At 37.7% G+C, this 24,197-nt stretch overlaps 1 protein-coding gene across 4 annotated transcripts in view; it reads left to right on the top strand.

The window, feature by feature from the left end:
* GULP1 (GULP PTB domain containing engulfment adaptor 1) overlaps nt 1-24,197 on the top strand; it is a 146,009-nt gene that overhangs the window by 46,998 nt on the left and 74,814 nt on the right. For all 4 annotated transcript variants that reach the window (XM_058839715.1, XM_058839712.1, XM_058839714.1 and 1 more), the window contains one exon: nt 21,884-21,972. In XM_058839715.1, coding sequence (XP_058695698.1) covers nt 21,945-21,972 — 28 coding nt within the window. In that variant the 5' untranslated portion in view covers nt 21,884-21,944. The remainder of the gene's footprint in view (nt 1-21,883; nt 21,973-24,197) is intronic.

The following is a 24,197-nucleotide window of genomic DNA, read 5'->3' as shown; positions in this document are numbered from 1 at the left end:
TTTCCCTTTCATAGATACCAAGTGCATGTGTGATGATAAAGTCTTAAAGATGCCAAAATTAAAATAAAATTATAGTTCAGACTATAAGGTTTGTTACTTATGTTATAAAACATAAGTTTATATCTATTTCTTCTTGTGTTTCTGTGAAGATGAAAAGATGATCTAATGGCAAGAATTGCACGTTTGATAAAGAATTGGGTACTTTCAAATTTTATCACCTGTTCATCCATTGTACTGGTGTAGGTATCAGGTTGTATTATTTTTGGTGGGCTCTGTGCTGTAGCTGGAAAGCTTTGGATATTCATGCTTCTCCAATTTGTGGTTAAAAAAATATTTGGAAATCCTTGAATGCATCAACTTTGTCTTCTTAGTAAAAACTGACTGCAAAAAAAGAAAAAAAGGTCTATCATATTGTAGGAAATTGTTAAATAATGTGCTAGAGGCATTGGTGTCACCTGGTTTTACTTGCCAGCTTGACTAATGATACAGGAAAAAGGGAAAACATAATTAATTGCATTGATTTTGGTGAAACTCAGTTCAGAACTAATGAAAAAAACCCTGTGGTGATTAATAGAGAAAATAGTACAAGGTGGGGAAGGACTGCATAATTTAGTTTTCTGGTGTTTTTCTTAAGGTGAAGGGGGAAAAAAAGCAGCCATGTCAGGGGAAGAAGAATGAAGTAGAGAAATAAGAAGTGAAGGAAAATAAATAGGATAAATTCATATTCCTCACAAAAATAGTTTTTACACTAAGGCAGCAAAAGATTATATAGAGGATATAGTCATTCATTCATTTCATGGATAAGGGAAATAATATTCCCTTGCTGATTAGGTAAAGTTCTAGGTCTTGATGTCTCGATACTTGAAAGTTAAGAGATCTAAGAGAATTGAGGGAAATATTACAACTAAATAGCTCAGACTGAATCAACAAAAATATCAAGATTCAAACTAGGATGGCTTATTCAAACATTAAGTAAAGAGCGTATTTTGAAGTTCTTAGTTCTGCACTAGAGGGGATTGAACTTCCTTATACTGAAACAAGATGTGGTATCATTTCTACAGACACATTTCTTACAATCTGTGGGAGTGCAGTATTCTATTTTTTATTTTTCCCTTTTAATAATTATGAGACTGCCAATCAGTTTTCCATAAAGGACCAAGAGTTCTTGTCTAATTCTGCATGTCTTGTGCGCTTCATATTTAGTGGAATTAATTTAAAAAGTGACCAGGCCACTGCTCTATGTGTTAAGTGGTTATTTTGTTGGTATAGGGCAGATGTGGATGAGGAAATTATGGTGGAATATATGTATCAGAATTCCTATTTGAAAATACAGATCTGTTGCTCACAGCACTTTAGTTTGATTTACACCTTTCCAGCAGAACTGTATTAAATTACATGAAATATATTTCCATTGAGCTGTTGGCATTACATTTCTTAAAATGAGAAAACAATTACTGTGCTTTGATAATACTCCAGTTCAGAGCTTATATCTGTCATTACTTCTTTTTCTTCTGCTATATCAGAAACTATAAAGCAGCAGTAACAAAGGTTCCAAAATGTTGGCAAATGAGTGATCTATTCCACATGAGAATTAGTGTCTGCTCTGTACCTTGGCAAGAAATTGGAATGCAGAAGGGTAAGCTGGTGAAACTGTTGCTCTGCAGTGTTTTGCAGAAAAGGATTAAGCAAATATTTTAATTTTTTTGTCATTGAGGTTTTTTAAGATGGGAGTGAATGACTCAAGCTAGACTTTTTGTTTTCTTTTCCATATGGAGTGCCTGTAAGAAAGCCAAAGGTTTATATACTTCAGGGGTTAGAGTGATGCTCTTGGTTTTTCCCCTACTAAACAGCACCCCTGACACGAGGCCCACTGAGTCTATATCAGAACTGAGTTGTTGACCCAAAGCTCTCCCAGTCTAAGCATCTGTGTTTCAGTAACCCTACTGCTGAATGAGAGAATAATGTTTGCAGGCAGGACACTTACAAACTGGCTTTTCCTTTTCCCCCTCTTTTTTTTATGTCCCTCCCTTGTCCACAGCTCAGGGCTTAGACTGCAGACACTGCTGCAGCCCACTGGAGCTGCAGTCTCCTTGCTTCGCTCCTCTGCAGTTTAGAGTGAAAGCCTTGCCTAGGGAAAGACCAGGCAGCAGCTGGGAGTTTCCATTGATTTACTGGGAAAAAAAACCAGCAAAACTCGGGGTTCTACAGCATTATGGTGTATAAGAGTTCATTTATAAAACCTGTTGTAATACAGATGTGAAAAACTTTAAATGCTTTAAAAGATTTCTAAGTGTGGGTAGGGAATAGGAGCCCATGGAAAATGGAATGTTTGTTGAGCTTTGCGAAAGGAAGATGAGTTAAACAATGTATCAAACTTTTACTGATCTTGAGCAGGGATAAGCAAAAGCATTTGTTGAGCAGTCTAGTGGTTAACAAAAACTCTTTTGGCTGGCTTCTTTCAGCTGCTGCAACGTGCTCTAGAGCAAGTGATTAATTTGACTATAACTTCCCAACCCCATTGAAGTTCCTGGGAGAAAGTGTAGAGCTGAGGTTGGCTGAGGCTGATTCTGTGAATGCTGCTGGCTTTCCCAAAGGTTGTCTTTGTCAGGCCCCAGGATGGCTCTGGCAGTGATATTTCAGCCTCTGCACAGCACTCCCCTGACTTCTCTGCTCCTCCCAACAGATCACTCAGGTGCAGCTCCTTCCTGACCTCTGGTGCACCATGGTGCAGAGGGTGTGCAAATGCTGTATTTCGAGTAAAAGTTCCTTGGATTCGGAATTATTGCTGTGGCATTATCTTGTAGAATGGCTTCAGGTACTGCTGGTTTTCAGGAAGTCAGTGTGTATGTTTATCACTTGGTTGTTCATTCTTTCTGACAACAGCAACTCAACATCTTTCCCATGGATGTTCTGGATTTGCCTTCTAGCTCTGCACTCAGGATTTCCTGATGGGTCTGTCTTTCCACAGGGAGGGGCAAAGCCTGACCCATTTGCAGAAACTGTTGTTGATAGGACTCATTACCAGTCCAAAGCACAGAGAATAATTTTGTAAATATAGACTTATTTGAAACAGATTTGTATAAGATTCTTAGATACAAATTCTTCTGTTGATTTGCAGCAGGCTTATGTAGCGTGTGGAATTCTGGATTTTAAAGACAATCTGGTGTTATGAATAAAGGCTTTATTTCTAAAAAATTGAGTCCTTGGGCTTTTAAAGGTGTATGTACTTCTGGTGTCCATCATTTATTGAGTGAATAAAGCATGTATCAAAGTAAAGTTAGAGCAGAAATTACATAAAAATGCACAGACCAACACTACAGAAACCTTTATGGCCAAGGTTAATCACTGACATTTTCAAAATCAGGTGTTGACAGTGATGGGATCTAAAAAATTCAAAATTATGAACAAGTTCTGAATTCACTGTAGTGGAATAAAAAGACATCTTTCAATAACTGTGATTTTGCAGAGGGTTAGAGTTTATTTTTACTGTAGGAGTCATGTACTGCAGTAGTAAACAGTAGGAGGTTCTGGCATGCATGACCTGGTTCAGCTGGGTAGCACTATTGATTTGTTTTTTCAGCGCCTCTCTTTAGTTAATTGTAACTTTGTTTTCTGATCCTTGATTAGCACAGTGGTAACTTGTCATTACAGCATTCAACTCCCTAAGGACATGATCTATAAGGCAGACTTTTCCAGTGGAGGGTCATGATTCAGCTAGTTTACACATAATTTAAACAGCAGTTGGCCTAATACCCTGAAGTGGAATTTGAGGTACTTGTAGTCCAAGAGTGTAATACCATAAATTACTGTTTGTGTTAAGCACTCTAGAGACCTGCAGGAGAGGCCAGTGGAACATGTAATGCCCCTTGCGTTTTTTTTTCAACAGGCAAGTGAAGTTAAAAGTTCAAAGAAGATTAAGAAAGCAGTTTCACTTAGAGCAAAACTGCCTTTTAACGTTTCATTGGGAAAGTTTTGTTTAATAAGAGTTGTTGTAATATTTGTTTGCCCAGACTCCGTATTTGGATTTGTTTTAATGGCCTATTCCAATAATAATGGGTGTAATAAAAATATCTTCATTAGAGCAAGCTAATGAATTGACTTTTGCACATACTGGTGTTCTACATTTTGTGTAAGTTCAGTGCAGAACTGCCTTCAGTTACTTTAAACAGTTTTTAAGGTACAGGGAATTTGTCTCTGCTATAGCATCTAAATGGCTTTGTCGAGCAGAGCTGATGTCTCACAATGCCTCTAGAGGCAGCAAATTGAGCATAAATGAGTTGAATTCGTGTCTTTTCTGACTGTTTTGGCACAACCTGTCTGTGGACTGAAGTGTGACTGTCATCACACCCAAGAAGAGATGGTTATTTACTGCAAGATTTCTGATGTACACAGAGGCTGGGATTTCCAGTTCAGTATCTCAGCACACGGCAGGGCAGAAGGTGGCAGAGACTGCCCTGCTGCTTTTCAGGGATTACAGTCAGACCTTACTTTTTGTAGCATATGATTGGAGAAAACTTCAACAGAGTTTTTTTCAGGGCTTTTTTTGCTTTTTTTCCTGCACAGTTTTCATACAGGAACTGTTTGTGTCAGTGCAGAGGGGCAGTATGAGTAGGAGTAAATGTTTGGACAGAAGGCAGCGAGGAGCACAACTGCTCCAAGAGTGTGTTAAATCAAATGTGAAACTATTTACGTGACTAATGGTAGAGTAACATCAGATCTGCAGTGTTTGAATGGCTGTGGCTCTGCAAAATGGTTTTCAGCCTCTGAGGTGGTGAGTAATTTAAGTGCATTAGCAAAGTTTTTAAAGAAACAGAAGCTATAATCTAGATTGTTGGGATTTTTAAGTAGCTGTACTTTAATGTGATTGAGTCAAAACTGTACAAAACTTTCCCTCTCATAGGGTGATAACTAAAATTACAGGTCATGGTTGGATATGGTTTTCCCCCAGAGGGTACTTGGGCACTGGAACAGGCTCATCAGGGAAGCAGTCACAGCACCAAGCATGAGTTCCAGAAGTGTTTTTGGACAATTATCTGAGATGCATGGTGAAATTCTTGGGGCTGTTCCATGCAGGGCCAGAAGCTGGACTAAATGATCCCTGTGGGCTTCTTACAACTCAGGAAAAACATGAAGTAGTATGTTTGAATAAGCAGTAATAAGCATAACTAAGCATATAACTAGTAAGTATGTACATTCAAAAGATATTTTTCCTTTAAAGCACTTAAAAACATTTGTGTAGGGAATGTGAACAGTGTTCTGAGTTTAAGCAAAATATATGAAGATGATGTTTAAGTAGGTGGGCAGAGTTGTTATTTACACAGTCTGGATTCTGAAAGTCTTTCCTGTAGATCTTTAAGCCTACAAAAACCATTGTGAAATCCAGTCTTAACTGCAAGGTGTTTGCATGACTGGATTTTGGCCTTCTGTTTTTGTTGTGTGTGATGTTTTTGATTCAAAAGTGGATTCTGTTTCTAGGGGACAGGAATTTCAGTGCACCTGTAAAAACCTGTGTGCTCCATCCTGTTAACCTTGACCTGCTTGTGGAAAGCTCTGTTCCTCTGCTTTGCAGTGTGTGCTGAGCTGCCCCCATCCCTGCTGTCTGTGTGCTGCTGGATCTCTGCCTCCCCAACCGCCAGACTGGTTTTAGCACTGCTTTGTCTTGGTTCCTTTATTGCCTGTGGTGTGGGCAAGGAGCCAGGCAAGGCTGCAGCCAAATGATTCAGAATGTAAAATGTCTTCCAGGTCTGCTTCAGTGCTTTACCTTGAGCTTCTCACTGTCACCTTTTGTACAGGCATCCTGCTGTTTGGGAGAGTCACTCCATTCCACAGAGCCATTAAACTTTAGCAAGTTTTGGGGGTGGGGTGAAGATTCTGCCACATCTCTAATTAATTTCTTCTTTATAGGCAATTATATATATATATATTTTTTTTTAACCTGCGTCTAGGTTGCATTATTGCTATTTTTAGTTCATTAGGCTTTAGCATCTCTTCAAGTTAAGCAGTTATATCATTTTAAAATATTTTTATCTCCAACTTTTTGGTGTATTATTAAAATAAATGTGTGGATTGCAGTGCCTTTTGGCATAATATGTAAGGTCAAAGTATAACTACCCTTTAGTTTAAGGTACATTGGAGATATAATTCTAACTATCCCTTTTAACTTAAATAATCATAAGAACAGAGGCGTCTCCTATGGAAGAAAGGGCTTCATCAATATCTGGATGTCCTTGGTAATCCAGAAGTTTCAGCAGCCAGGGAAACTCCATGCTGCAGTTGATAAAGTTTTTGGATGTCCTGCTGCATCTTTACAATTTACTGTAATCAAATTACAGCAGAATAATTACTGGGCAGAATAGCCCAGTTGGTGTTTCACAGGACACAAGGAATGAAATGATGTCCCAGCCATGACCAATTCCAGGTGGAGGTAAGTGTGTCTGAAGTGGTTGCCAAAAAAGGTTGTCAATAGCCTGAACACAGGAAATCGGTGATTAAAAAAGCAAACAAATAAAAATCTGATGGATTCTGTTCCTGTATTTGTCTTTCTTCCCAGCTGCCCTCCCCAAACCACAAATACTGTTGGAAGGGTATTTGGAAGAAATGCCATCATGTGCCTGGTCTCTCTTTCAGTGCTTTCTTGGGTTAATTCCATTCTGCTATTGGTACTGCTCCTCAAAACTACTTGTTTTATTCTTTGCTCCTTAGAAATACACAGTGGCTTTCACTTTCTGCATTTATAGAGCTCTGCTTTTCTCTAGGAGTGAACAGATGAATCAAAGTACCAGAGGCCACCTCCAATGGGTTTGTGAGACAGCTCTGTAGTGTGTGTTACTTTTTGTAGTAGAGATGTAGACAGAGAAGTTACACAGCTGCCCTCTAGCTAACCCTCAATCTGGCTTTTAACTGCAAGTCTCGTCCATATTTCTGAATCATGTCCAAGCCAATCCACCTGTGGTCAGCAGCTCAGTGGCTTTGCTCTGCAGATACAATTTATCAGGTCTTTTTTTTTTTTTTTTTTTTGTCTGACACTGGTTAAATGATATGTGAAATTGAAAAATTCATTCTCAACTTCCAAATGAAATCTGTTGCCACTTGTTCTTTTCATTTTTAAATTACTTTATTTTTAAGATCTCTCTCCCCACAGTTAAGATTCATAACAAGTATAGAAGAGGTTGTATTTTTTCCTGTCCTTCAGGAGAAAAAGATGAACTGCAGTCTTTTTTTTGCTGCTCTTCAGAGAGGGAAATAATTACATTTCATATCTCTGTTTGGTATGAAAACACATAATATTCTTGTAATTTGTCTTGCTGAAGGTACTGTCTTGTAATTAATCTTTTATTTATTCTCCCATTGTTTATGTATTTGGTTTTGTATTTATAAATCACTACATGTAATTTACTCCCAGAACTGAGAAATTTACACATTTATTATGTCAATAAAGGTTCAAGGCTGTTTTATTCTTTTACAGACAGGAGTATCCTAACTAAATTTAAAAAAGGTTTCTATTAAGATAAGCACTGAAGCAGTAAAGTGCCCTTGCTCTCCTTTGGGTTACTTCCTTTTTGTAGGAAGTTGCTGCTTCATGCTCAGCTTTAACATTTTTGTACTGCAGGAGTGGCAGGACTGGAGCTCCTCAAAGCATAATCAAAGGCCAAGATCTATCAGGACTGATGTTTCCAATGTTCTGCAACCTTATTTTCTGATTTTTAGTAACTTTTTTGGTATTTGGGATACTTTCACCTGCTCCTGGAGTGGAAATACAAAGGCCAGCTAGCCTTGCAAATGTTTGGAAAACAGTGTGATCTAACATGTTTTGTTGGTGTTTTGAGAGTAACTCTACTTTGACAACTTGAAAACCTGATAAATGATTTAGAGGTGAATAAAAATTTACTTAATTGACTCTCTAAGCATATATACTCTTTAAAACATCTATATTTTGCATTTTTAAGTAATTATGGGATTTGAGATGAAGATGAAAAACCCTACCAAAGGAGAAATCTAAATTAATGTAATTTTAATATTTCTAAATTTAACCAAAAATCTACTTTGGCAGGAACATTAAAGTTTTGGTCTGTTAAAAGAAAAAAATTTAAAAATTAAAGGGTATCAGACCTGAATACCCAAATAAGTCATGTTTCAATGATGCAGAATAACAAAAAATAAAGGCTTCCTGTGTTACTGTTTTTTACACTAGGGCATTTTTTGGAAAAAATATTGAAGTGTCTCTCTGAAGTTTGTCACACCTATAATAAAAGCATTTTGAAAAAAAAAATATTTAAAACTTAGCAACATTAAGACTAGTGGTATTTAATTTTAAACTTTTAGCTTCTGCTGTGAGGTTCGTGGCTCTGTGGTGGCAAGCAGGGATTCTGTCACAGGCCCTCTTCCTCAGTCTGCCTGCATCCCTTGTTCTTTGAGAAGGTTTTGTTTTCCTGGGTGAATTTAGTGCTTTTTGCAGACTTATTGCTCTGACAGTAACTCTCTGGCATGTCCATTATCACGTGTTTGCTCAGCCATACTGGACATGAATATGCAAGACTCTTTTGAAAAGCATTTGTGCCAGAGTGCTCCTGTGGCTCTGGCAGTGGTGGCAGCAGCTGGGGGTGAGGTGACAGCCCAAAGGGTGGCTGTTCTGTTACAGAGATCTCTGAAGAGTTCTCTGCCACCTTTAAATAAATGGCATGGCTCAGTGCTTTTGCAATTTTCCCTCACTAAGGCACTGTGTGTTTGAATTGTTATTCACACAACGTTCCAAGAGATCCCTGAACAAGTGTTCATCTAAAACTGCCAGTCTTAAAACTCCATTTATTCCTCCCCTCCACTGACGAGATAAAAATTAAAACATGCCTCTGGATATTCTTCTACACATCTTGATTGTTTTACTTTGTGGACATTCACTCAAAACCCAGAGTGTGTTTCCAGGTGTTGGCTTCCCAGCACCTGCTTCTGCATTTTTATACATGCATGTATATATATATATACATATATATGTATAAATATGGTCTCTCCAGTGTTTTATCCTTGAGTGCTAAATGGAGGCAGAAATGTCTTCTCCTGAACATCATTCTCTGTGTCTCTGCCCTCCCATCTATAAAAAGAAAGTGAGCTATGAAGGTGGCAAGCCTTTATTATGTGATTAAAGAAGGTGTCAAATATTGTGATAATGGCAGCTCTATGGATATTTAAGAACTGATAGCTAAGCCAGGTGATTTTCTAGTAAGTCAATTGCTATTCACCTTACAGAAATGATTTACTGCAATTTAGAGAATTTCTGTTATTCAGATAAGCCATCTTAATTGCACAGATAATGGCTTATTGACAGGTACAAGATAAAACATAGAATTTTAACCTTGAGTCAAAGTGGTAATTTGTTACAAATTTAAAGGCAAGTCTATATTTTTTTATTTCTTTGCTTTGGAGAGTGGATCACATTGCTTGTAAAAATATCCCTGACTGATAACATGGTAAGACTGACTTTTTATTTGCCAATATCACCAAACTCTTCTTATACACCTTGGACTGTACTCACGGTCATCCTTTGTGCTCACATTTCCATGCTGCTGGGTAGGTATCTTTTCAACAGCAGAAATGCAGCTTATTAACTCTTGCTGATGAAGAGGCACAGATCTCTGGTTAGCAGTCTATTGAATAAAGATAGTTCTCAAAATTAACTTTTTCCATAAGGGGAGGTAGCAATGTCTACCAGCAACTTCCCATTTATCATCAAGGAAATTCTATAGGATTTGGTTACTGACTTTTTGAGCTTTGAAAATGTACCAATTTGAAACTATCTCAATACAGATAAGTAAAAACAAGTATCAAAGGATGACTGTTTGTATAAGTAAAAATACCAAAATATTTTGACTTGGAGATGAAAAATACAGATCTTCTAATGCAATGAAATATCAATTTATGATTTTGATCAACATATTGTAAGGGAGTATTGTAAGTAAGTATTGTAAGTAAGAAACAGGCAGATCAATAGATGTAAATGTCACAAGTGAGGTTGTTCATGACCCTGAACAAAGCAAAGATTTGCTTTCATGTGAATGAATATTCAGTGCTGGAAACCTTGGACACAGTCCTGGAATTACAGCTATGTACAAAAAAGACCCCCAAGCCCCCTGTCTTAGTTTGAAAGACAAGTATCTGCTAAGAAAGGCAGGATCCTCCCTTGGAATGGAAAATACAGACACCCTCCCTTCCATACTATTATCATTTTGAAATTAAGGGACTCTCAGGCAAAGATATGGGGATAGGAGTGACAGTTCTTTACTAGTATGTGTAATAAAGCAAACAAACACCAATGACAGCATTAACAACACACAGAACCAAAGGTATAGTGGTGAATTGTTCCTCCTTTTATTCCAGGCATTTGGAGGACAATCTCTGGGTTTCAAATTTCTTAAATGAAAAATAAGAGTATAATTTGTCCAGGACCTTGCATGAGTGACCTATCCCTTGGTCACAGAACAACATGAGGGAATATGAGCTGCCCTCAATATCCAACAGATTAATTTCATCTCTGATGGTAAGCTAGGACCATTTGAAAGATGGAATACTTGCTTCTGTTAAGGAAGGCACAGCAAGTCATAGTGGTAAACAAAGTGACAAAAAAGTAGCAGAGGTTTGGCAGAGAGATGGGGAATTTCTGTCCACAAATACACTGTAGTACTTCATGGCTCCAGTACTCCCAGCTTCCAACATTGCTTCCTCTTCAGTTTCTTTTCAGTTTATCAAGGCATGTATTTTCACATGTAATTTTCTCTCCTAGCTTAAATAATGCTTTATGCTTTCAGTTTGCAAGGAAACTGCTAATTAGTCACTGTAATTTTCATCTTTTCCCTCCCCATATTTCTTCTTCATGTTTTTTTCTTTATATGTAGAAATCTGTGTTGCAGTCCACATCGGCATTTACATTGTTTCTTCAAGAAAGGTTTTTCTCAGGTGGTCTCGATGCTGCTGTTCTTTGGCTGCCTCCTTTTTTTTCTTTTATGAACAGAGTCCAAGATGTAAGAATTCAGTAGCAGTCCTTTTTGTCCACCTGCAGGAGACAGTGGAGTGTGCACATCTATTTATGTGTCTATGCAGTAAAGCAATTTTGAAAGAAGAATGAACTTTGCTTGAGTTTTCTTGCATACATTTTCTATTAAAACAGAATGGGTTTTAGATGGATGTGGAAAACTAAAGCTAAAGTTGCAATGTGTTTGAGCAGGATAATTATAACACTGGCTAGTAATGACTATTCCCTGTTAAAGAAATCTTCATATGTTTCTGCATTTCTCAGTAATTTGCTTTGTGCTCATTTTTTACAAAAAAAAAATTTGCAACTGAAGTAGAAGCAAGCTGTTTAGGATGGTAATTTCACACAAGCTTAGTTTTTTTCAGTAGTCCTAGCTATTTCTTTTTAAATGAACTGTGAATTATGTAAACACCAGTAGAAATGCACAGTTTGCTCTCTTGAATTGTCGTTCTCTGACTGTATAGCAACGTTACAGACTCTTGGAAAAGCAGTATTGACGCAATGTTCATGAAGGTGTGTTTGTATATGAATCCAAAACATCAAGTAATTTAATTTTCTTTGGCGACTGCCAGTAGTATTTGCATGTGATTGTCCTGGAACTAACTTAAGGGATCTGAACAGTTATTTATGATTCCTAAAATCAGCAATGCTGCTCATAAAATCAGTATGTTGTTGGGGAAGGAGCAGGGCAGATGAGTGTTTGGTTTAGTGTAATTGTGGGATACAGGCTGTAGTTTCACACTGATGTTCCTACTTTTGTTTTAACAGCTGATTCCTTTGTCTGGCTTTTGGAAAAAGCATTTTCTCAAGTGCATGAGTGCACTTTGTGTTCTGTGGTTTGCCCCCTGGAACAGAGTGTTGATAACTGTAGGAGAAGGTCCTGCTGCTGTGTGTTCCAGGGGTATCAGGAGTCAGTGAGTGCTGGTGGAGCTGTCTGTTCATGCAGGAGAGCAGCTGTCGGCACTGCGAGCTGTGCTTTCCAAGGCAGTCAGGCACCTCTGGGTGCTCAGGTGCCTCGTGCTGACTGGTAGGGACAGATGTTAAAGAAGAATGAACAGAGTTTGAGTTCAGTTAGCCTGCAGTCTTCACCTGCACAAATAGATTTCAAAATCTCACTCAAAAGGGGTCACGTTTGATACACTGTGAATTCATACGCTGAGTTCTTGAAACCTTGGTAGTGAAGTTTAAGTTTATTCGAGGACTGAGATGCTGTGAAATGATAATAGTTTTGCTTCAGTGTTTGCAAATCTAGTCACTGTACCCAGAGCCATAGACCAGAATTGGTATCTCAGAACTGTAGACAAAAAAAAAGCGAAAAGAAATGCCTGGCACAGGCATTTAAGCTGTTCAATATGAAACTGTGGCAAGGGTCCATTTCCATTTTTTTAAACGTTGTACTTCCAAACTTTGAAGTTTGGTGTTTTGTGATTTTGTTTTGTGTTGTTTTGGTTTTTTTTTCCCCTTTTCTCCTTGTGTTCCCACTCCCCCCAGGTTTCAAGAGGATAGCTTAAAAATTTCTTTGACAACATGACAGGTGTTAGTGCCTACTTTTCATATCCCTCTTCTTTTACATCTAGTCATTAAGTTATGGAATATAACATAATGGTATATTACTAGTTGACTAAATTATCTCCCAATACTTTGGAGGATGATTCTCTATTTCCTTCTCTCCTCTGGTTCTGGAGGTTCAGCCCAGACTGGTGCCTGCCTGAGGACAGAGTTGCTGTGTGTAGTGGTTTAATATGCTTGTGCAGGGTGGGACAAGGCAGTCTTTCATTACCAAATATTGAAGTTGCCTCACTGAGGGTTTTAAACTATGTGAAGATGAAAAAACTGTGAACATGGCTTGCAGCATGTTCCAACTACGCTGGAACTGTCCCAGTCCACAGCAGCCAGTACCATTGTGTGTGTGATGTGATCAGTGTTTCAAGCTGGTGATCTCTCATGTTTTTAATAACTTGCATGTTCTCTTTAGTCCCAACTGTAATAGAAGGTACAGCTAGCACTTGTTAGCTTAGAAACTCTCTTATGTGTTAGTCTGTATTTCAGTACTTTCCAATAACTTCCTCTAGGATGGATCACTTGCCAAAATCTTGAAATAAGATTAGTAGTGACTGTAATGGTGTGCAAAACCTGAATGTTTCTCCTGAATAGACACGATAATGAACTATCTGAATATACACTGGATTTGAAAGACATAGATGAGGAGATTAATTTGTCATAAATATGATTTTGGTTCCCATGATTTTATGTCACTTTCCATATCTGTGCTTTTAACTTCATACCACAACCTTACCAAAATGGCTGGATTCTTCAAACTGTTCAGATAAGCTAAGGGAATGTAACATGATAAAGCCTAAAACCCAATATAATCTTGTTTTCAAGATACTCCCTCTGAGATTCATTTAGTACAAGTGAGAAAGTGGATATTGCCAACTTTTCTCAATTTTGAAAATTGTTGAAATCACTTAATAAAGTCCAACTGATCTATATAAATAAAACTTAATACTGTTCTTGAGGCTGGCCAGTTAAAGCAAGGAATCTGAATGCATTAATATTAATGAGAAATCTATTGATTTTAATATTAAGGGATTGTGTTCAGGATCACGGATTTTAAGTCTTTGTTAAGTGAATGACACTTTTGTATGTCATTGCTTCAGAAGTATGTAATATGTGAATAAATTGATTATGAGAAAATAAATTATTGGAAATTTTTATGATAGTGATTTTTTCCATATAACCATTAGCATTGGAGCTAAATGCTGGTAGGAATTGGACTGTAAGAGACAAGAAAGCCAACATATATAGCCTGCATAGCAATCTGTATGCTTAGAGTTTATACAAGCTTCTGGTTCTCCTTTGAGAGACAGCTATGGGACAAGGGACCCCAAATTAAAGTATAAACTCGTTTGGACTCTAAGTCCTGCATTTCCATAAGAGGATGATCTTTGCTAATTTTGTATCGATCTTTTACTTTAAAAAACATACCCCAATAAAAACAAAAGGCCAAAAGCTTTTACAATTAGAAGAAAAAACCCAAACTGATTTCAGAGACTTAGGAAACCATTTGGAATGTCATAGTTCAGATCCCTTGAGGAAAAGTTGATTACATTTTTCATTTTGCATTTATAATAAATTGGACTGAGCTTTGAGAGGGACTGTAGCAAAAAATATATCTAGTTTGTGCTGTACAGGAGTAATGAAAATACAGGAGCATGTGTAGGGAGCATTCTTCTCTTGCAGCTTGTTCCCTAGTAGCTACCCAGAATTTTATTGGTTGCTTTTGTCTAAATAGATATCTGGGGTTTTCATTTCTTCTTAATCGTCTTTGGAGCATCAGTAATCAGCCTTTGAACTTCAATTAAGGTTAATGCACATTGAGGGAAGCACATGAAGTGGTCTTCTGGGACCTGTTGAGCATATGTGCACAATGCTATGTCTGATGCACTTTTCAGGATTGGCCAAGTATACTTTGGTAGAGGAGAAAAATTATGCCTTTTGTTAAAATCTCCATAACATATCTGCTAAATATGATGAGGTTTTACTCTTAAGTGGATCTAAACCTATTTCTAAAATTGATGTGCTTTGTTTGGAGATTTACCTTCAGAATACCTAATGAGTCTTTTGGTCTCTGCCTTTTCTGTCAGCGGCACTTTTTACAATGTGATTATGAAAATGCAATGAATGCAGTAAATGTAACTGGAAAAAATTCAGAAGGTTAACAAAAATTTGCTGCTGTTTTGAGACCTGAAAGTTTCAAATACATTCCCTCCCCCTTAAAGAAAATACAAGGGAGGATTTGAAAATCATCTGACAGTAATTAATTAAATAAGTTCTCCAGATTGCTGTAGGGCAATCCACTCTTCCAGAGGAGAAACAGTGATGCCAGCATAGAAGTAACCACACTCCATGTCAGAAAATACCTTATTTTGACTGTATCTATCTATTCAAGAAAGGACTGTGTGTGAAATTCTGAAAAATTGCTCCTCCTGTAAATGAAAAGCTCAGGTGTCCAGTTATCCCTTCCACCAGAACTGGTTTATTGCTAAGAGCTGTTCTGTGTTTAACCTGTCTTTGGAAAACCCCAGCGATGAACTCTGTTGCTGTTAAAAACAGAATATTCACCAAGCTCCCCAGGTGCTCCATCATCCATCTAAAGGTAGTGGGACAGGCAGAAATCTTGTTTTGATTCTATCTAGTTGATCAAATGGCTAATGGGATGTGAAATACAGAATACTCTTGTCTGCAGGATGTTTGCCATCTGTCTGTCCTTTGGAAGCAGATGAACGTGTCTGAGCTCTTTGGGAGAGAACATAAAACCTTTCTACTAGCTCTGAGCATCTGACATTTGTAAGTTCTTGTACAGTGGAGTAAGAATTAGGCTGACAAGACTGAAATCATTAATGTTTGACTCACTGGTGCTTGTGGACTGGAAAAAGAAAGCTCCTCATATCTTGTGATTATTTTGTCATAATGAAGCAAATAATAGAACCAGTTTCTGCAGAAGAGGATGCTCTTGTGCTTGAAACGACTCCTTTTGTTTGGACAGTATAAACTTCAGTTTGTTCAATGAGTCATGTAATCCACTAATATGTATCAGCATAATTAAACATAATAAAAAATAATTGCTTACAAGTAAATATGCTGAGAAGTGCAATATTTTTTTTTTAAATTACATTGTTCCTAATACTTTAAACGACATCTAGAGAACTATTTTTGTGGAACAAGTACATTTTCTGTTTGCCTGTGGTTTTTGAAGGTTGTTCCATTATCAACTTGTCTGAGGATTTATTGGTGCTTGGAACAATTTTAAACACATTTTCTTCATTGTTCTATTTCAGTACTGTGGTTTATTCTTGTTATACTTATTGGTGTTTATATTTCTTCTTGCTGTAAAACAAAAGTTAGTGATAACCTTGCCCAAGGAATTGTTTTTGCTGTCAGCTGTCTGAGTGATATCCCCTAGTCACCTGTTTACCCATCTCTATTTTCATTTTTTTCCTATTGAAAGGCACAGATTATTTTAGGAAATGGAGAAGTAAAAAATCACCTAGAAAAGTTTGTGAAAACTGCTATGAAATGCATGAGTTTCATATAGATTTTCTGCTTCCTGGCCTCTTTGATATTGATATTTATAGCAAAACACTACTGTCTGCTTGTCCTTGGTTCCTGCAAATACTTCTTGGCAGATCTACTGTATGAGAATGCTTTACCTGTAGTCTGAAAAACTTGTTGCTGTGGGCTGGAAAGCACTTGTCACAACAGTACTAGGCTTATACTGCTTGAGAGAGGGGAAGAAAAATACAGGGCATGTGTGACTCTTGTGCCTTCCTGGTGGTTTCAAGAGCTTGGGGAGAGCAGGGTGATCTGTCAGACCACAGGAAGGTCTTTAGCCTTCAGATTGGGATGTTCCTGCCCATTCCATTCACAGAAGGAAAAGCAGTGTATTGGAAGGTGAAGTCTTTTTTTTAGGGCTGTGGCTTCCAGCTGTTTTGGTGTTTGCCCAGTTCATTTCTGTCTTCTCTTCACTGACACCAGGTGAGCTGCAGTGCCACCTCTGGGCTCTTCACTCACCTGGTGCCCTGGCTGCAGGCCTGAGGATGTGCAGGTTTGGGCTCTGTCCCTTTGGGAATACTGTCATCTCAGCAGCAGTGCCTGCTTTGGTGGCAAGATGGGAATTCTAGATGGAAGACCAGCTCTTTACGTGTTTGCCCTGCCCCATCCTCTGCAAAGTTGAAAAACTGCAAGAAGTAATTTTGTATTTCTACAGATTCACCTTCAGGAGGAAAGTATGGCTCTGGCTAATGAATGTTTTTGAAAATGTGGTGATGAATAAAACCATAAAAATAAAGTTTTCCAGTGACTGAATGTTTTCCTTTATACTCCATTTGTGCTTCTGTGAATTGTAAAGCACAAGCATAGGCTAAGAACTTCAGTTGACAGAAAGATTTTCAATTTTGGTGAAGCCCATGGAGCTGTGTTAGTTTTGAGTTATTTTTCCTGAATGTTTTTGTAGTGCTAAATTCTATTTAAATGCTCTTGTGGCTTACAGTCCTACAGACTGTTGTATTATGTTTATAAACATAAAAAGCATATGTGTTTTCATAACCATGATTGAATGTGCTGCTTTCCTAGCATGACAGTGCATGTTTGGGTTGGCACCTAAATATGTTCATTGAGGTGTCATTTTTAAATTATTTTACTATTTCAGAGGAAAAAAGGTTTTGGCAAGTTAGTGTTGTAGTTACCTTCATACAAAAGGAAGGCAAAGTGCCTCCTAATATTAAGATGTTTACTTGGGTTTGTGTATTACCTAAGGCAGTCTTGTATTTATTATCATAATTTTTTTCTCTCTTATGCCCCATGCCATACTAAGGCAATATTTTCATGGAGTTTTGGTCTAAATCAGAAAAATATTTACAAAGCTGTTATTATATTCCAGTTTCTCATCTTTCCTTCAGAAATAACTTTATAAGCTTAAGTTTCATTTCAAGTCAATGAATCACACATTCCTGTCTGCTGCAGCCCTTTTGAAACAGGCTTTAAGACATTTTGTGCTTCATTCTTTAAGGAATGTTACCCAATTTGCTTTAAAGGCTGGGATCTGAGATGGGGAAGAGACGAATCTGCATGTGTTCCGGAGCGAAATTTGCCTTTGTAGGGAAACTGTATGTGTGTGCAAGGGAAGGGACAGATTGGACTTGTATTTTTTATTATGGGGAGTGGATGGGTAGAAGTTGAACTTTTTAGGGAGGTTTTGTTGTAATTTTTTGTGGAATGAAAAAGAGGTATAAAATCAAAGATTCAGACTACGTAGTTGTTATAAACCGTGCCATTCACAGGGACTGACTGGGAGGGAAACTCCAAATAAGTCCTCAGGAATATTTCTAAGAGGAAATAAGAGACAAAGGAGATGAGTTACATTCATGGCTTGTTTCTTTCCCTTCCTAAGTGTGTTCTCTTGGCTTGTCTGAGACAGCTCTAAATTTAGAAAACATATCAAACCCCAGCATTCTGCAGGAGCCTGCAGGCGTGTGAAGGCGCCTGTGTGGAAGTTCAGTGTTGTTTCAGCAGGCAGCGAGGGCTGCTTGTGCTGGCAGCTGGAAGTCTGCCACTCCACTTCATTGTTCACTGCCTTTGCTGCATAAGGCAGGAGACAGTCACCAACATGAGTGTCAGTGTTAAAAAGGAATTACTCAGTAATCTCTGTCACCCTTGCATTCCCCAGTCCAAATACCTGCCAGCACCACGGTCGCCAAGGCCACTTGTTTCCATGCACCCCTTGCCATTCTGCACTTTCCTCCTTGCTGTGACAAGACCTCACCATGCAAACCAAGGGGTTAATGGCAGTGGAGAAAAAAGGAAATGGTGTTTGCTTTCTCTGTGACTGCTTAAAATTTGATATGACAGTTTAAACACTCACCTGCCCACGACATATGCCCATGTCAGTGTTCAAACTGTGGGTGTCACGTCTCCTGCTCAGGGTGTTCATCTGTCACTGAAAAATTTTAGTGCAATAAAATTATTTTCTAAGCCCTTTCTCTCTTTCTTTTCTTTTTGTTTCTTTTATCTCTGTCCTGAAGGAAATAACCTGATATTACCCAGATTTTCTGTAGTTTGTACCTGTCAGAACTCCACACTTTTTCAGTTAACTGTTTTGTGAAATCCTGTGTAGGTTTTCTATTTCCCAGTAGGGTTTGGTTTCTGGACAAAGCTGAAGAAAACTCTTCTTTGGAGTAAGGTGGAGAAACATTTTTTACCTAGGTGTGTCTTCCTGAGTGATGAGTAATGGAATGGCTTGGTCTACATTCCTATTCCCTAATGCCTCTGATTGTTAACAACAGCTTTACCCTAGAAAGTCAAGTGGTTTTTAGGGAGGACTCTGCCTTTGTGCACAGGGGTCCCTGCATCAGAAAGGGATTCTTTTACTTGCCTTCCTTTGGGCTCTTTACAAAACTTTTAAAGACTGCTCTGTTCCTGTGGTTTTGTATAATGAGATTTGTCAGAAACTCAATTGTTTTTTGCCAAAAACCTGTGTACCTTCCATTACCAGAGAACAGCTTCCTTGCTCCTAAGAGTTTTATTCTTTGTCATTGGAATATTATGAACAAAGATATTGCAGGATATGTCTAAACATAACTTTGCTTTTCTGATTGAAAACTTAGCAGCGCTGTGTACAACAGTCTGATAATTACCCTTGTGCCCCAAGCCCCACTGAGGAGATTGAAATTAACCTTGTGCTGTTTGGCTTGGTCTTTTGTAAATAGCAGAATTTTATGTAGCATTTAATCATCTGCTTCTTGAGTGTCTGAGAGGTTGATGATGTTCATATCAGTTTGAGGGAATTGTAAATGTGGTTGTATGTAGCTAATTCTGTTTGCCTGTTTAATAACATTTTCTGTGTGAAGTGGAAGTACACTGATTAAGTGTTTTGATATTGTTTGTTGCCTAAACCACATCTGTGTTTTGTTCTTCTAATGTTTTGTTGGAACTGAAATTATGAACATAGTTTTGGAAATACTGCCCATTTTTAGCTAAGTAGTCAATAAATTTTGGCTTTTATTATCATAGGTTACATCAGTGGTAATATATCCTTGCTCATGAGAAAGAAACATACACTTAGTTACCCTGTGTTTTAAACAAAATACTTGAATGGTGATCTCTAGAAATGTGGCCAGCCAGCTGCCCTGTGATGTGCCTGCAGAGCTTCTATTTAGAAGATGCTTTATGCAGTAACCATCTCAAATATGTTCCTTAGCAGTCTCTTGGATGAGGACAACAATACACAAAAGGCATTCTGAAAAGGACTTGTTATGGTCCCATCATGGAGGAGAACTAAAGTGTTTGGTCTGGTGCTGTGTGCCAGAGATATCTTAGAGGGGAAGGGAAGTTTTTTACTCAAAACTGACTGTGATAATTCTTGAGGATGAACATCCTGAACAAAGTTGTGCTATTGCTTATATATCCTAAACATATCTAATAGGTTTCTATGTTAAACCTGTAAGTTAAACACACTTGCAGTTGTTTAAAAAGATGAAATTCTAATATTCCTCCTTATTACTTTATTTCAACTGAGTTGATTGTCCTCACTTACACTGGTGAAAGCCCCACAAGGTGCCTGCCCTGCCAGGAGAGCTGCTTGTGCATTCTCAGCTTTTGGGGACACTGATGAGTGTTGGAATTCCCCCATTAATGTCACTGCATTTTCCAGGGATGCTGCTGAAACCATTCCTAGAACTTGAGCATCCTCTTGGGTGTTTTTTGGTTTCCCTGCCCACTGTACATGCCCAGCTTTCCGTGTGGTGCTGCTGATAGTGCGGGCAGGGGATGCTCTGGGGGTGGGTGAGGTTTCCCCAGCCTTGCTGAACTGCTGGGCACCAAATGCACTCTCTGGGCTTTGTATCGAAATCATGGCATGGAAATACATGGATAATTCCTGTCTGTGCTTATTGTGCTGTGCCCTCCCTCCTTAAATGCTCAGTAAAATCTGTAAAACAGTGATCTGGTACCTGTGCTTTAAGGAACAAATGTTGTTTTTATGTCCATGGTGCTGTGTAAGTTTATTTAAACCATTAAACAGAGATTGCTCCTTCATTCTCAAAGGACTGTGTGAAGTCCTTTGCATCAGTGATTAGTGGAAAATAAAACTGAGGTTTTGTTGTTTTGTTTGGGTTTTTTTTAGTGGGTCTTTTTTTTCCCCTAGCTGTAATCTCCCATGTGTCCCAACCTGAAAAATACCCAATATTTACATGGAAATTTGGATAATGCTTCAATCCAATTTGCTTTAATTGGTATTGAACTTACTTGAAAAAGAAAGGTAAGCACCACAGGAAGCATTCATGAGCTGCATAAAGTATCATAAATGAATTTCTCATCTTAAAGCTGACATTTGAAGTACTGGCATAAGTTTTGTTTTTATTCAAAGCAAAAATACTGTTCTAGTTGATTAAAAAAATCATCTGATAGCAAAGTGTTTTGATTTTCTTTTTTTACTACCCCTCTTTTTTTTTCTTTTCCTTTGACTGGACTGTGTGGAGAGCGGAGAAAGAGAAAGAGAAAGGTCTGATGCAACTTTTGTTTGGAAGGTCTGAACAGAATGAAAAGTAGTAATGGGAATATCTTTACGTGTGTTTCTAGAAGCTCTGTAGTGCAGAATGGGATGGTGGTGAATAGCTTTGGGTGTAGTGGATTTTATTGGGTTTTTTAATGTTGGTAAATAATAAAATTAAAGAATAGTATTGTGAATCAAAAATTAAATAAGAATTTAAGAGTGGATCCATGTTTTCAAGGGAAGAAAATACAGAAATTACGATCTGAAGAAAATGGAATAATGATGTGGTAGCATTGATAGAAAGCAATTTTATCTGTATTGAGACGCTGAGTGAAGAAGAGTCTCTATATTGTGATTTTTACTTTCTTTCCCCAGTGTCAAGCTCATGTGAAGATGAAAGCCTAGCTTGAAATAATCTGACAGCCTAAATGACACAAAACAAGGCAGTGCAAATGTGAACTGAGTGTTTTTATGGAGTCTTGTAGTCAGCATTCATTTTAAAGCTTGCTTTCCAACTTATTTGTTTGCGGTATTTGTCTTCATGTATATTAATGCCACCTGCTCCGTGCCTCTGAACTCTTCAGGAGAACAGCTGAAAGGAACCTTAAAATGTCTTTTGGTATGAAGCACCAATGGGTGTTTTGAACATAGGTCTTCTCAATGCTGATTTTTTTTCCTCAGCAAAGCACATCCCTGTTTTCTCAGAATTATTTCAGAATTCTTAAGGTCATTTGCAGTGTCCTCAATATGAAGATAATTGGAACTTCAACTATAATAATGGAATTTTCTGTTTTCTTATATGTGTTCTGCAGGTTAAAGTGGGGAGGACAAAAACAAACCCAGAAGCATCATTGACTGGGTAGGTTTTTCAAGATGAATCGTGCTTTTAGCAGGAAGAAAGGTAAGCAATTTAGCTTCTATTTCTTTGTCTCCATATATGCCCTGTAAAAATTCTTTAGCATATTAAGAAATTTACAAGGAAACACTTAATCATTGCACTGAATTATCTTGATAAAAATGAGCAGCCTTCTAGGAGATGTACAGAGCAAAGCATTCTTGATTGGTAGTTACAGAGCTTCTGCATTCTAAGGCTGAAGTTGAATTTCATATATTTTTTATTGCAGGATGTGTGTACATGCACACATATAAATACATAAACATAAAATACACATTCTGTTTTCTTTTTTTGCCTGCACACACCAAAGGAGGTGCTGGAGGGTTTTAGATCTTCAAAGAGTCAGTGGCTTTTCTTTATATATATTGGGGTCTTATTCTTGGAGAAGCTGTTTTTTCAAATTGTGTTTAATATACTTGAAATATCTCATGCAGCAGGGTATTTCTAGCTGAAGCTATTCTGGATTTGTAGCAATCTGAAATGGTGTGCTTTCCAAAAGGATATCAAAGCTCTAAATATTCAGAGTTATATATGTTGCTCCTGTGGCTTGCTTATTCTCTTTTCATGGACTGTTTAAACATAAGTCTTCAGAAGGAGCATTAGGGATGAAGCTTCTTTTCCTGACAGCTTTGTTGCTGTTTCCCCCATTTGTTTGTAAGGCAGAAAATCTCAAAGTAGATCTCATTTCTTTATTTTCCATGTTTTCTTCTAAGGGTCCTTAAGTGTGGCACGTGCAGTTATTGCATGAATAAGTAGGCGTAACCTCAGTGGGACTGAGGTTAATGGGGTTAATATTTGGTTTTTATAAGAAAAAATTCTGCTTTGGTATTAATATTGAACCTGGAAATAAAAGGAATCTGAGTACTCAGGCCAAGATGAAATGACAGCATCATTGCATCTTTGTGTGTCCAGTGCATTTGTTGGTTAAAGCCAGATGAATCAAGGTAAGAGAAGCAGTCCAGAATATCAGCAAGTGATCACAAAAGGAATCACACTTATAAAGGCTGCAAAATAGGATGAAAGATCTTTTAATACCCCGACAGCAGGAGGAAATAAGCTTAAACCCAAAGCATGTGCTCTTCTTTAGAACTTCCATATTTCCTCTTGTAGGTAATTGTAACATTGCTGTCAACAGGTCTGTACCTTCCAGATGCTTGATAGTGTTGCCAGGCTTCTTCCAGATCATTTGAGAAACAATTTCATTATTCTTTAATTGGGGATTGATTTATCACAACTGAGAAGGAAACTTGCGGATTGTAGATTGTTTTGTCTAGGAGACCATGTAATTATTCTCCTTTTTTTTTTTTTTCCTAATGACTCCTGATAATGTTTGAAGCTCAGCCTGCCATGTTTCAGAAACAGACCAGTTGTGTTTTATTGCATATTTTCTCAGAGTTTTGACTTGAACTCAGAGTGCTAAAATACTCTGTCACTATTTCATATTGCCCTTGGCAGTTTCTGCATCTTGCCTTTATCATCACATTGTGAAGTTGTATCCTCAGTTTCCTGGCTCATTTGAGGGGTCTCAATTAACTTCTCTCTGTTTTCATTTCTTCATAAAAAAATTCTTACTAATTTATTACTAAGTCATTACTTAAATTATTGGAATTCCATTGTATTCAAAGACATTTGCTTTGTTTTTCAGTTAATTTTACCTCAACAAGAAAAAAGTATCCTATAAAAGCTGTCAGGCACAATGAAGTGCAATTCCTGTGGATTCCTAATAATGATTCAGAACCTGAGGAGACAGAGGAATTCAATGCTGTTATTCATTTATTTTACTCACAATAACACTCGTGACATTTCCATTCTCATACCCTTTGAAAAAAACCAAGTTTCAGTTAAGCAATTGTCAAGATTAAGTGAAAATTACATATTTTTAATGCAAATTGAAGTTCAGAAGAACTCGGCTCTATCGGTGTTCATGCATAATAACTGAATTTAAAATGGCTTCAGTTGTTGAATTTCCTTTATACTATTTGATTTTTCTCCCACAGGTCTCATACATACAGTTACTTCCAGTTCTTGATGGGTTATTTGTGGGTTTCTTCTCTCCATAAGAGTGTAGATAGTTTGAAGCATTACCTGTGTGACTTCTGTGGCTTCCCAAGCAGTTCTTCCTAAACCCAAACCAGTTTCCAGCTGGCTGTGCTGGTAGGATTTCTGTGAATTACAAGTTTGCACCATCTGTTACCTTGAAGCTACAAAAACAATAGCCTTAAATCCATAGG

Source organism: Poecile atricapillus, chromosome 5 (genome assembly GCF_030490865.1).
Source record: "Poecile atricapillus isolate bPoeAtr1 chromosome 5, bPoeAtr1.hap1, whole genome shotgun sequence".
Taxonomy (NCBI): Eukaryota; Metazoa; Chordata; class Aves; order Passeriformes; family Paridae; genus Poecile; species Poecile atricapillus.
This window is presented reverse-complemented; position numbering and strand designations above follow the sequence as displayed.